Here is a 14,568-nt window from a genome sequence, read left to right as displayed (position 1 = left end):
AATCCTAGAAAGGAAATATTCTCGGAATCGGACGAAATCAACGCCCAACATCCTATTTTTCCCGGAAGGTTCCAGAGCATCGAAGAAGTACCGGAGAGGAGCCAGGGGGCCCCACACGCCAGGGCGGCGCGACCAAGGGGTGGGGCGCGCCCCCTAGTGTGTGGGCCCACTAGGCCCCCTCCGAGGCTGCCCTTCCGCCTACTTAAGGTCTCCGTCGCGAAAAACCTATCACGATTGACTAAACCCGAGAAAACCTTCCAGAACCGCCGCCATCGCGAAACTCCAATTCGGGTGACAGAAGTCTCTGTTCCGGCACCCTACCGGGACGGGGAATTGCCCCCGGAGTCATCTCCACCGCCGTCTCCACCGCCATCTTCACCGCCATCGCTGTCTCCATGATGAGGAGGGAGTAATTCACCCCCGGGGCTGAGGTCTCCGCTGTAGCTATGTGGTTCATCTCTCTTTATGTGATCTAGTTGAATATCATCTATGTGCTACTCTAGTGATGTTATTAAAGTACTCTATTCCTCCTCCACGGTGTAATGGTGACAGTGTGTGCATCGTGTAGTACTTGGCGTAGTTTATGATTGTGATCTCTTGTAGATTATGAAGTTAACTATTACTATGATGGTATTGATGCAATTTATTCTCCCTTTCATAGTCTGTCGGTGACGGTGTGCATGCTATGTTAGTTCTCGGTGTGATTGCGTTGGTCTATCATGCACTCTAAGGTTATTTAAACATGAACATTGAATGTTGTGGAGCTTGTTAACTCCGGCATTGAGGTGCTCTTGTAGCCCTACGCAATTAGTGGTGTTCATAATCCAACAAGAGAGTGTAGAGTGGTTTTATTGTGTGATCTGTCCACTAGTGAAAGTATGATCCCTAGGCCTTGTTTCCAAACATCGAATCTCCGTTTATTTACTGTTTTGTTGCATGTTTACTCGCTGCCATATTTTATTCAGATTGTTATTACCACTCATGTACATCCATATTACTTGTATTTCACTATCTCTTCGCCGAACTAGTGCACCTATACATCTGACAAGTGTATTAGGTGTGTTGGGGACACAAGAGACTTCTTGTATCGTGATTGCGGGGTTGCTTGAGAGGGATATCTTTGACCTCTTCCTCCCTGAGTTCGATAAACCTTGGGTGATCCACTTAAGGGAAACTTGCTGCTGTTCTACAAACCTCTGCTCTTGGAGGCCCAACACTGTCTACAAGAATAGAAGCACCCGTAGACATCAGTCCACCATAACTACCTACTATGTGGTATTTTTCTGCCATTCCAAGTAAATACTTCATGTGCTACCTTTAAACACTTCAAAACTTTATTACTCCTTATTTGTGTCAATGTTTTATAGCTCATGAGGAAGTATGTGGTGTTTTTATCTTTCAATCTTGTTGGGCAGACTTTCACCAATGGACTAGTGGCACATCCGCTTATCCAATAATTTTGCAAAAAGAGTTGGCAACGGGGTTCCCAACCCCAATTAATTAACTTTCATTAATAATTCTCTTCACATGTTTTGCCCTGATTTATCAGTAAGCAACTTAATTTTGCAAATAGACACTCCTCCATGGTATGTGAAATGTTGGAAGGCACCCGAGGATTCGGTTAGCCATGGCTTGTGAAAGCAAAAGGTTGGGAGGAGTGTCATCCATAAATAAAACTAAAGTACATGTGTAAACAAAAGAGAAGAGGGATGATCTACCTTGCTTGCTGGTAGAGATAACGTCCTTCATGGGAGCCGCTCTTTGAAAGTCTGTTTGACAAGGGGGTTAGAGTGCCCACTACCATTCGTTGACAACAACAAACACCTCTCAAAACTTTACATTTATGCTCTCTATATGATTTCAAAACTTGAAAAGCTCTAGCACATGATTTAATCCCTGCTTCCCTCTGCGAAGGGCCTTTCTTTTACTTTATGTTGAGTCAGTTTACCTACTTCCTTCTATCTTAGAAGCAAACACTTGTGTCAACTGTGTGCATTGATTCTTACATACTTACTTATTGCACTCATCATATTACTTTGTGTTGGCAATTATCCATGAGATATGCATGTTGAAAGTTGAAAGCAACTGCTGAAACTTAAATCTTCGTTTGTGTTGCTTCAAAACCTTCTATTAAGAATCTATTGCTTTATGAGTTAACTCTGATGCAAGACTTGTTGATGCTCGTCTTGAAAGTACTATTCATGAAAAGTCTTTGCTATATGATTCAGTTGTTTAGTCATTATCTATTTGTTAACAAACTATAGACCATTGCTTTGAATCACTTCATTCATCTCATATGCTTTACAATAGTATTGATCAAGATTATGATGGTAGCATGTCACTTCGAAATTATCCTTTTTATCGTTTACCTACTCGAGGGCGAGTAGGAACTAAGCTTGGGGATGCTTGATACGTCTCAAACGTATCTATAATTTCTTATGTTCCATGCTAGTTTTATGACAATACTCACATGTTTTATATACACTTTATATCATTTTTATGCATTTTCCGGTACTAACCTATTAACAAGATGCCGAAGCGCCGGTTCTCGTTTTCTCGCTATTTTTGGTTTCAGAAATCCTACACGGAAATATTCTCGGAATTGGATGAAACAAAAGCCCACGGTCTTATTTTTCACGGAGTCTTCCAGAACACCGAAGAGGAGACGAAGAGGGGCCACGAGGCGGCCACACCATAGGGGGCGCGGGCCCACCCCTGGCCGCGCCGCCATATGGGGTGGGCCCCTCGGCGTCCCCCGACTCTGCCCCTTCGCCTATATAATTCTTCCATCGCGAAAACCCTAGTACCGAGAGCCACGGTACGAGAAAAGTTACGTAGCCGCCGCCATCGCGAAGCCAAGTTCGGGGGACAGAAGTCTCTGTTCCGGCACGCCGCCGGGACGGGGAAGTGCCCCCGGAATCCATCTCCATCGACTCCATCGCCATCTTCATCGCCGTTGCTGTCTCCCATGATGAGGAGGGAGTAGTTCTCCCCGAGGCTGAGGGCTCTACCGGTAGCTATGTGGTTCATCTCTCTCCCCCATGGTGTGATCCTTATGTGATCATGAGCTTTGTAATCTAGTTGAATATGTAGATGTTACTCTTGTCTATTATGCACTCTAGAGGTTACTTTAATACGAACTCCGGATTCACTCTCCACGGTGTGATGGTGACAGTGTGCGCATCGTGTGTGATTCCTTTATGACGTTGTGGAGCTTGTTTACTCCGGCTTGAGGTGTGCTTTTGCAGCCCTACACAACGAATGGTGTTTGTTATCCAACAAGAGAGTGTTTGAGAGTAGCATTTATTTATTCAATTATGTGATCATTGTTGAGAGTGTCCACTAGTGAAAGTATGATCCCTAGGCCTTGTTTCTAAGCATTGAAACACCGTTTCCAACAAGTTCTGCTACATGTTCGCTTGCTGCCATTTTATTTCAGATTGCAATTACTACTTATAATCATCCATATTACTTGTATTTCACTATCTCTTCGCCGAACTAGTGCACCTATACATCTGACAAGTGTATTAGGTGTGTTGGGGACACAAGAGACTTCTTGTATCTTAATTGCAGGGTTGCTTGAGAGGGATATCTTTGACCTCTACCTCCCTGAGTTCGATAAACCTTGAGTGATTCACTTAAGGGAAACTTGCTGCTGTTCTACAAACCTTTGTTCTTGGAGGCCCAACACTGTCTACAGGAATAGAAGCGTGCGTAGACATCAATCACTTGTTGCGTTTTCGATATCGGTGATTTTCCCGGTTTCTCATATTTTGAGGTTTCACTCTAAAATTTATAGAAAATCATCCCTGGCTAGTTTCCATATTTGGATCCAGAGAGCCAGAGAAGGGCCAGAGGGATAGCTATTGTCGACCTCTTTCCAACAAAATTGGTTTCATCCCGTTTGGATTCTCCAATCTCAAGATATTTGGATTTCATATTTGGGTTTAAAAGTAAAAGTAAGGAAAAGGAGAGGAGGGGCAGCCGCCGGAGGCACGGGCGGTACCACCGGCCTCACCATGGCCGGAGCCTCCGGGCTCGGTACCGCCCGCGGTACCGCTAAGGGGCCAAGTCTCGCAGATGGTTTCCAGGGTGCTCAGGGGGCTCGGTGGTACCTCGGCCTGTACCCCGGCCGGAGGCTCCGGCCTCCCCCTCCCAGCCCGCAGCTCACCACCTCCGCCGCCTCTTGCCTACACTGGCCGGTAGTACCGGCCACCAAGGGCCGGCACTACCGGTCCCTTCTCCCGCGCGCGCAGCAGCCTCCAACGGGCAGATATTTGGGGTCTCCTTTTAATCCCCCCTCTCTCTCATCTTTCTACTCATTCTTCCTCCTCTCTCTCAAGCCTCTCTCCTCCATTGTTGTTGACCTTTTGAAACTTGAGATCTTTCTCCCCTTCCCATGATTCTTGCATCTATTTGAGAGAAAGATTGAGGAGATCTAGATCCACACTATGACCAAACCAAATCACATCTTTGTGAGGGAATCTTTGGGATCTAGATCTTGGAGAATTTTGCGTTCTCCTCTTTGTTCTTCCTCTCTTATGCCCCCAATAGCTTTTGTAGCTTTGTTGGAATTTGAGAGAGAAGGACTTGAGCATCTTTGTGGTGTTCTTGCCATTGCATTTGGTGCATAGGTTTGAGTTCTCCACGGTGATTCGTGGTGGTGAAAGCTAGAAGGTTGTTACTCTTGGGTTCTTGGAACCCTAGACGGATTCTAGGCCTTTGTGGCGATTTGTTGGGAGCCTCCAATTAAGTTGTGGATGTGTGCCCCAATCTTTGTGTAAGGCCCGATTTCCGCCTCGAAGGAAATACCTTAGTGGAACCGTGACCTAGGCCTTTGTGGCGAGGGTCACCAGAGAATAAGGTGAGGCGCCTTCGTGGCGTTCAGTGTGCGGTGTGAGTACCGCATCTTGGGGTGATGCCTTTGTGACGTTGGTATGCATCGAGCAACCACACCTCAAAGGTGAGCCTCTTGTGGCATTCGGGAGCACTAAGCCACCACACCTCTCCAACGGAGATTAGCACTCGCAAGAGTGTGAACTTCGGGTTAAATCATCGTCTCCCGCGTGCCTCGGTTATCTCTATACCCGAGCTCTTTACTTATGCACTTTACCTTGTGATAGCCATCGTGCTTGAAGTTATATATATCTTGCTATCACATAAGTTGCTTGTATTGCTTAGAATAAGTTGTTGGTGCACCTAGGCTTTGGGCTTGACAAAGTAAACGCTAGTTTTATTCCGCATTTGTTAAGCCCATCTCGTAAAAGTTTTAAACCGCCTATTCACCCCCTCTAGGCGACATCCGTATCCTTTCACATTCCTTAGCTAGATTTGTTTCTATACATATTGGATTGGATTAAGTTTTAGTGACCCTTTTTTACAATCTCGCAAAAAAGGATTTTGAAAATCAACAATCTTTTTCTTTGTAGGCAAATTGGGAGAGGATAATTTTAATCAGTTTGACTAGGGAATTAACTTCATTCCCACTTAAGTGATGTTCGTTCAATAAATTTATAGTGTGTGAACCATTTTTTGGTTACCATTCACTTGCGATTCAATAATTTCAGTTGCAACCTAGCTTATAGTTGGAAATATCTCAGTTGTTGCAACCCATTTGCAACAAAAAAAGCCGAGTTGCAACCCTACTTAGAACCGAAAATCTTTGTTGCAACTCATAAAGCGCATGAATCCTGATGCAAAGTTGTTGGTTGTCAACTTAACCGAACACTAAGTTAATTTTCACCTAATTGAGAATTAGCTTAGCCTTATTAATTAACCTCTGCATGGATTGATAAGTACATCCTTCAAGTTTCTTTTAAAGACATACAACGCCAACAACCGATTGGTGTCGGATCTAGCGAGTGATGGAAATATAAACGCTATAATGATCAAAGCTATGCCGTCAACATTGTTGGATTTAACACATTCATTCTCTTGAATATGTGGTCGTAGTATGTAGCTATTCGGAATACCGCCGAAACATCTCAAAAAATCATTGCCCATACCATCTATTGGAACAATACGAGAAAAAGAGTCGAGTACATGCAAGGAATAAACAAGGTCATCATCCCCCTCTCGCATTGGCAAGAAGTCGTCGATATCGAAACTCAAGCCGCAAAACTTCAAAGATGTTCTCATGCATAGTAACAATCTAGTTTACACAATTATAACTGGAAAGTTACCACTATGAAAAAATGCCATTAGAATTTTGTCTTTCTAAAAAATATGTTTAATTCATCTTACAATCCCTTGTATGCCATTGTGAACCATGAAAATATCGAATAAAATACCCATCTATCTCTAGTGAATTTCGTTTAGGTTTCGCCTCTGTTTTGCAGAAAAATATTTTTCTACTCACTCTAAGGCTTTGTTTGGTACAGTATTAAATTTTCTCGGGGTTAGTGGGGGATAATCCCCTAGGGGATTGGGTGAAATCCCTAACTTCACACAATCCCCTTAAATTTTTTACGAGGGAGTAGCAATTTCATTTCATGTTGATTTTGGAAATGGACATGGGCTATAACAAGATTTCCATCTAATAGAGCATTATTTGGCATATCGCCTCCTTGTTAAATATTCCTAATGTTTCTTAGTGTTCATTTCAGGTTGCATAAAACCGAAACTTGTAGCTGCTGTGATCAATTAGGACGCTTATAGAGTGATAGTGGTCCGAGATGTTTGGTGTCAAGCCCTTGTTTCGAGAAAACATGGAGTTTTTTTTTTTGCCGTGACTCCTTCTAGGAGAAATTGTAGTTCGTTGCTCTAGAATTAATCGATTGAATCAGAATGTAACGGCCATGACATAACATCATATATGCTATGTTTACCTGCAAGACGTTGGAAGCTTGTTTAGATGTCACGCTCATATTTTGTTGATTGACACGGTAGGTAAAGTTTTTTTTAAAAAAAATACATGCATGCATTATAATCCCAAATGGATGGTGTAGTATCTTGTATACATGGCTAGTAATTAAGACGCCCAATGTGGAACATAGTTCACTCAAGTTATATGTCAAATTGATTCACTTTGATATTTTCATTTATTGGGGACATACCGGAGATGGTAGCTTCCTCCTATGCTCATAGGTTTCTAGGTCGCACTTGTCAGGGTTAAGAAGAAGAAGGCTAGGACGGGTGGAAGGACGACCATGAACTCAAATATTTATAAGTAGGAAATATGTATACATGCCATGTTTAACACTTTTGTTGGGAGGATAGATGATTTAGGAGTAAACACAATATGGGGAAACATGCCCCTTTTTTTTAGCCTTGAATGCCATATGATGATAATATTGTTGAGGTGTCTTGGCTTAATGTTTATCTTGTTGGTTAATTCATGAATTTTGTTTATTTTTTAGATTAAGCATTTCATGATGTTGTTAATCCTTCTTATTTTTCTTCTGGAAATATTTTTACCAAAAGGTAATTAAACGCATCATGCATGAGAATATGAGCAATATTGAAACATGTCCAGGCTTCTGGTACGTCTTCTTTGAGGGAACGCGGCTTTCCTTCTCGCAGAAACCGCATCGCAAAGCTTCCCCCTCCCGTCGCCGCGCCGGCGATGAGCTCCCCCTCCGACCCCGGGCACCTTCCAGCTCCCACTCCTCCACCAGATCCTCTTCCCCCCGCCTCAGTATCAGGCTCAAGCTCAAGCTCAGCCACTCACAAGGCCTCCGCGCCAAAACCTAAATCCCCAATCACCACCGCGCCATCACCATCACCACCAAAACCAAAACGAAAACCAAAGCCCCCCTCCAGAAATGCCGCCGCCATTCCGGTTACGGCGGCTACCGTCTCCCGTAGCTCCCCTGCGGCGACCAGCAGCGCCCCGGAGGACTACACGCCGCGGATGGACATGGAGTTCGATTCGGAGCAGCAGGCGTACGAGTTCTACCGCCACTACGCCTTCAAGGTCGGCTTCAGCGTCCGGAAGCGCTACACCAACAAGAGCAGGAAGACCGGCGAGGTCACCTCCTGCAAGCTAGCCTGCTCCCGCGAGGGACACAAGCAGCAGCAGTCCAGCGCCGCCACCAAGCCCCACAACGGCGCCGCCATTTTCTTGACTGAATCCCGCACCGGCTGCAACGCCCACCTCATCATCCGCCGCAACAATCCCGGCGACAGGTTCCAGGTCAACGCTTTCCAGCCGCGCCACAACCACCCGCTCTTCGCCCCGCCCCGCGGCGTGCCCAGTCCCTTCCACTTCCATGATGCCCCTGTTCCACCACCTGATTTTCCTAACGGTGATGCCGGCGTGTGTGCCGTCGGTGAAGGCCCCCTGCGGACTAGGCGGCAGTGGGAGATGAAGTACGGAGAGGCCGCCGCCCTGCTGAACTACCTCCAGCAGCAGTCTCTGGCCGACCCGGCGTTCCACCATGCCGTGCAGCTGGATGTTGAGGACAAAGTAGCGAATGTTTTCTGGGTCGACGCGAGGATGGTCATCGACTACGGCCAGTTCGGCGATGTCGTCGCCTTCGACGTCGTTTGTAGGAACAGCATCAGCCTCCGTCATCTCGCCTCGTTCGTCGGCTGCAACAATTTCGGCGAGCCTGTGGTCTTTGGACTGGCGCTCATGTACGACGAGACCTGCGAGTCGTTCCAGTGGCTGTTCCAGAGGTTCCTGCACGCAATGTCTCGACAAGCGCCAAGGACTTTCTTCTCGCATCAGGACGCGGTCATAGCAAAGGCCCTGTCAGTAGTGATGCCTAGTACGAGCCATGTTATATGCACGTCGCACATTAAGCACGGCGCAACCTGGAATGTTAATCATCTTGCTAAGGGTCACTGCGATTTCATCAACGAGTTTAAGGCGTGCATCAGCAAGTATGATGAGGAGGCGGAGTTTCTGGCAGCTTGGGATGCTATGATCAGTAAGTATGACCTTCGTGGTAACGTATGGTTGCAGAAGTTATTTGAAGAGAAACAGAAGTGGGCTAGGCCCTATGCAAAAGGGATCTTCATAGCTGGGATGAAAGGCACACAATTGAACGAGCGCCTGAATTCTGATGTGCGGGATCATTTGAAAGCCGAGGTGGATATTGTTCTGTTCTTGAAGCATCTTCAGAAGGTGATCAACGACAGGCGCTACAAAGAACTGGAGGTTGAGTACAACTCGAGGTTGAAGTTGCCTTACTTCAAAATTAGAGCTCCTGTTCTGATACAAGCTTCCGAGGTCTATACCAGTGTGATATTTCAGTTTCTACAAGAAGAATTTGAGGAGTTCCAGTCAGCTTACATTGTGAACCGTGATGAAAGTGGCCCGTGCCGCGAGTATGTTGTCTCGATTGTTGAAAAAGAGGAACGGTATACAGTTTATGGGAACTCCACGGAGCAGACTGTTTCATGCTCATGTAGGAAGTTTGAGACAATCGGCTTCTTGTGTAGCCATGCTCTAAAAATTCTAGATGCTATGGATATAAAGTATATACCGGATAGATACATCATGAAGCGGTGGACCAAATACGCAAGGTGTTTGAACTCACCAGAGGTTCTAGGGCAAGAAGTTCAAGTAGAGAAATCACTGGAAATTTCTAATCGCTATCAGTACATGTGCCCGAAGTATGTTAGGCTTGTTTCCCGGGCATCAGAATGCGAGGAATCCTGCAGAGTGCTAGACCAGTTTTGGGGAGAACTTAGTGATAAAGTTGAAGAAATCCTACAGAAACAAACCAGCATTGGCACATCTGTGAGACAGCCTGATGTTCAGAGTCTTAAGATAGCCTTATCTTCTATCACAAAAGGCGCTGAATCAGAAAATGTCCTGGACAAATCAAGCAGCACAGCAGCAAAAGTATTAAAGAGGAAAGACCAGAAAAGTAAAAATCATCCGAGAAATTGCATTGAAAAAGGTCTGAGGAAGAAGCAGAAAGTGCACTCAGAAGAACCTACAGTGCAGTATGCTTTTTTAGATGCTTCTGCACAATCTGGAAATGCTATGTTTCAGGTAAACTCGCTATTTTCTTCGTTGTGGTTGAGCTATCGACACCATCTTAACCATGCAAGTTTGAACATATGCCTCATATTAATTATGGACTACTACCATTCAGAATCATCATGTAAAATATTCATTGGCCACACACAACATATTATTATTATATTAAAATCTCTGCTGTCCTTGGATTCTCTCATGAACACATGGTTCGCTGCAGAGCAAGTGTGAATAAACTCATGCCATGCATCTTATAAGTACCCCTGCTGCCAGGACATGCAGTACTAGAGTTTGCATTATTACTTTTTAAGTTCTAGGAAGCTATTGCATGCATAGTAGGATTTAAAATTTATGTTTACAGCATTGATTTATAGCTTACTAAAATATTAGGTGTACTGGACCAAAAATATCAGATTCCATACTCTGCACTGTTAGTGCCTGTTAGTGTCATACGTATCCTAACATTTGCAACATGCAGGACTTGGAGGCTCCTCCTAACATGTCCCAAATGGGTAGCCAAACTCCATCTTATAAAGCTTACATGGTATGAATTTATGATCTATTAAGTGCTTCCCTGCAATATTTTTGTCCTTCGGTCATGCTGTATCAATTATTTATCTACTCCCCTTCGATCCAGGGGACTGGCCTTTCAAGTCCTATGGGGACAATCAACTATGAAGAGATGCACTCTGGCGCAAGTCCAGCGTTCTCTCTGGTATTAAGATTACTTTGTAATATTGAACTCATCACCCCAATTTCTGGCCAGCGTAATGATTATTAAAATTTTACTCCTGCAGTTGTTGCCTTCTCAGGAATTAGACTTTGTCGACTGTCACACTTCTCAGGTGTCAAGTGACAGCCAGCACAACCAGGTAAGATGATTGTACACATGCCTAAAAAATGATAGCATGATAGTATGTGGTTAGTGTAAAGATTTATTGTATTTTGTCTTTGGTCAGTTTTGTGGCCTCTTTATCTGACAATGAGCTCTTAAGCGCAAAATAAGCCGAGTTCACCAATCTGCGTTCTTCATCTGTAGGGGTTGTAGAAATCAGTGTCTACTTGAAGACTCTTGTGCTTCTCTCTCTGGAGCACGATCAATGGGATATGTGGGCTCTTTGTGGTAAACTGAATGATTCTCATGGCTTATGATGTCTACACGTCATCATCAACTCTATATGACAATGATAAGCTGCACAGTTGGGCTTATGTATGCCGCATTTCACTTGCCACCATAGTCCTCTCTTGTTACTAGCAACCTAGTCACTTCGGTTTATTTTAGTTTACAAGTTGGTATTTGGAGCTTTGTTATATATTTGTTATTCATGTACACTTTAGCCTGCAAGTGGGCATTCCCATGGGTGCTCACCAACTGCCTACTTGTGTCCATTTAATTTAAACGGGATGCCACTTTGTCTCGGCATAATATGCTTGTGCTAAGTGGCGTCCGACGTTTATACCCGCCAGCATCGTCAGATAAAGAAAAGCTAGCGGCCAGCGCTCCATCAGACTAGCAGGTAGGCATCCCATCAATTGGCATTGAGTAGTACTGAAAGAGCATGAATGATGTACTGGCATTCTAGTTTCTCATCATACAAACTAATTGCACGAACGAGGTACTATGATTTAACTCCCATCTTAAGCAGGCCATAAAATTAATACATGAATAAGTTATATGGCATTGTGCTTCCTTGTCAAGAGCTACAATTTCTCCAATCATGACAACAAATAATACAAATATCAAGAAAACTGATTTCAAACATCAGAATTGATCTTGCAAGCCAAATAATTTGTTGAAGTTTCTTGTTTGTTCATGAGATTGCTAAACGTCGAATTATGTGGAATTTCTCATTCTTATTTTCGTCCAAACAAGTAGATTGATCTCTGTTGAAACTTCAAGAACGGCATCGTCGGCATGTACGTGGTTCAGTTCAGAATCACAAAATCAGTGTTATATAGATGCACAGTACAAGTGTAAAAAATAGCAGGTTAACTATGAACAAGACGACAACATGCAAAGCATATTAATGTTATATAGATGCACAGTAGCTCAAAACTACTGATCACAACCAAATGGTGCAATCAGAGCGGGCTCATAAATCACTTGCCTTGTATTTTTAACATAATGTCAAATACTGATGCATAAGTGGTCAAGCAACAGGACTGACCGACAGCACATACAAAAGCATGTATAGTCTTAAAGTGAAGAATGCAATAACGTCATTGCATTTTCAGGTTGGATGTATAGTCTGCAGCTAATCCTAACTAACAGCCTCAGCTCTTTCACAAAATTGCGTTAGTAATCATCTATGAAATTAGTAGCACTCTTACTCATAGAAGCGCACAAAATTGCAAATGATATGATGTCTTATAAACAGGTCCTAAAAACTGATGTGATCATGATATGATTCATTATATGGGTGAACAATTTTTTCCCTTGTGATCATGATAAGTGTGGATTTATTCAATGATGTATCATTTAAGTGTGAAAATATCAATGCAAAATTTAAGTATTCTCGGCTGCATAAAAATGACAAAATCTAAAAGTCTTTATAGATTTGATATGTGCACCATTCACTCTACTTAGATGCACAATTTTGTCATTTTTGTGTAGCGTAGAATACAAAGTATTTCGCCGTGACATTTTGCATTCTTGTAAGATATGTTATTGACCACATACCGTATTCTCTGCTTTGAGTACTAAAAACAAGTTTTTCTTGTTCCTTTTAAGCATCCTTTCATTGAGATACTCTGTGCATCCATCTTTTGCACTTCGATTGTTTATCCTTTTCCTTTTTGAATAAAGTACGTTGGTTTCACTGCGAGTTTGTAGGGAAAAACTTGTTCACCCATATTATGAATCAGATCATGGACGTTTCGATGACTTTGTTGCCAAATTTAAAACTACAAATGATATTATGGTCTAATAGCTCGTCCCTTGTGATCATTTCCACAAGTATTCTCTGATAACAGTATTGTTTCACATCAAATTTGAAGGTTGGAGAAAATTTCCAAGATCACATGCCAGCCAGAGTACGCATATATAACTAAAGAACACTCTCTCGAGTTCACTAGTATCAAAACTTTGGATAGAGATTCTTACCAAAAGCATCAGAACTCTGTGGGTTGATGTTTTAGCATAACCATAACACTGTAAATCTTTCCAACAAACATGCTATAAAATCATCACCCATCTGACAAAATTTGGCACAATAGAGACGCAGGCGGTCAGATCCCCAACAATGAGGAATGAATAAACAAGGGACACAATGGAATTTTAGCAAGAGGAGAGTGAACAAGATTATATACCTTCTTCCGGCTCTTCAGCAGTGAACTAAGGACCTGGCTAGCAACCTGCTCCTCCCTCACGCGGGTGGCTCTCCATGGACCTGGCCGGACGGGCTGGACGCGGTCGGAGAGGGGAATTGGGGGGGGGGGGGGGGGCACAGGGGCGAAACTACAGCGGCGGGTGGGGAGTCCCTCCATTGAGGGCGCCTGCCGCCATCGCCATGGATGGAAGTCTCGATGTGGCGGCGTGGCGGCCATAGCGGGCGCACTGTGAGAGTCCCGTGGGTGTCCAGTTAAGCGAATTAAGTGGGATGGGCTGGCAGCGCCGAGGGCAGCTGGTGCCCACTTATAGGCGTATGCACTTAATAACTGGTATAGATCTGTTCCGAAATCTTTCCTTCTTTAGTTTTCGGATTTCAGTTGTGCAAGACTGATTTGATGTGTTCTACCTACTCTTAACCTTTTGCTCTTCAAATTCTTCATCGAAATACACCCATGAGATCACCTGATAACAATTTTGTCTTCGAGTCTTTCACAATCGCTGTGGCTGATGAGCACACATGTACTGTTGCTGCTACTGCTGGAGGGTAGTAGATGTTTTATGCAAAAGAAAGCTGATTTTGGTAGGTAGTGCAATTTTCCTCATGCCCATGAATTACTAAACCAAGTTACAATGAGAACTTGAAAAGATTCTCGTGTCCCCATCTGATGAGCATTGGATGCATATGGCTTTGCTTTTGATTTTGCACCAGCAAGGAAATAAACAGGACCAGAAGGAGTGAAGCACCAACAAGAAGTAGTTTTCTAGCTTATAAGCTTCTACACCGTAGGAAGAACAAAAATAACCAAGTATTTCTTTGAGCTAAGCTGATCCTTTCAATCTGCGGGAAAGAAGGAAGAGTTTAGAAGAGCCCTAGGAATCACATGGTCAAACAGCCTTAGCTAAGTAGCTAAGCATCTGCGCCATTCAGTACTTGGAATATATAGATGTAGCTTTCGGTGGAGTTTGACGGCATCAGCCTGCATTATTTGAAGATGTTGAGGTGGAGTTTGACGGCCTTAGCCTGCATTATTTGAAGATGTTGAATGATGCTGATGCGCTGCGATCTAAGTGGCTATAGGAGGCACACACTTCTGACTCGCTACCATGGGCACAAGTGGGCTTGGCAGTTTCCATTGAAGCAAGAGTGATCTTCATGCATGGCCTGGATCTTGATTGAGCTTAAGGATGGCAAGTCGACTCTGTTTGGCAAGGCCCGTGGATAGATGGGCAGAGAGTAAAACAAATTGCACCTGATCTGTGTGCTTTTGTCAAACCAGCAGCGCGACGGGATAGAACGGTGATGGAC

At 43.8% G+C, this 14,568-nt stretch overlaps 1 protein-coding gene and 1 long non-coding RNA gene across 3 annotated transcripts; one reads left to right on the top strand and one right to left on the bottom strand.

The window, feature by feature from the left end:
* The first annotated feature begins 7,508 nt into the window (after window positions 1-7,508).
* On the top strand, window positions 7,509-11,276 carry LOC124675497 (protein FAR1-RELATED SEQUENCE 12-like). Of its 2 annotated transcripts, none has more exons than XM_047211578.1 (5): window positions 7,509-9,946; window positions 10,410-10,475; window positions 10,569-10,646; window positions 10,744-10,803; window positions 10,971-11,276. In XM_047211578.1, the coding sequence occupies exons 1-5, from the start codon at window positions 7,565-7,567 to the stop codon at window positions 10,977-10,979; spliced, it is 2,595 nt and encodes an 864-aa protein (XP_047067534.1). In that variant the 5' UTR covers window positions 7,509-7,564; the 3' UTR covers window positions 10,980-11,276. The 2 variants fall into 2 exon arrangements, with proteins under 2 accessions (XP_047067534.1, XP_047067533.1); XM_047211577.1 differs by having other exon boundaries at window positions 10,729-10,803.
* A 106-nt stretch (window positions 11,277-11,382) lies between these two features.
* Window positions 11,383-13,349, bottom strand: LOC124675499. The gene is made up of 3 exons (XR_006993295.1): window positions 13,241-13,349; window positions 13,035-13,125; window positions 11,383-11,824 (listed from the first exon to the last, which is right to left on the bottom strand). It is a non-coding gene; the product is annotated as an uncharacterized LOC124675499 (long non-coding RNA).
* Window positions 13,350-14,568: the final 1,219 nt, after the last annotated feature.

This window comes from Lolium rigidum, chromosome 7 (assembly GCF_022539505.1).
Source record: "Lolium rigidum isolate FL_2022 chromosome 7, APGP_CSIRO_Lrig_0.1, whole genome shotgun sequence".
NCBI classification, from domain to species: domain Eukaryota; kingdom Viridiplantae; phylum Streptophyta; class Magnoliopsida; order Poales; family Poaceae; genus Lolium; species Lolium rigidum.
The sequence above is the reverse complement of the archived record's forward strand: the minus strand, read 5'-3'. Positions and strand labels throughout refer to the sequence as shown.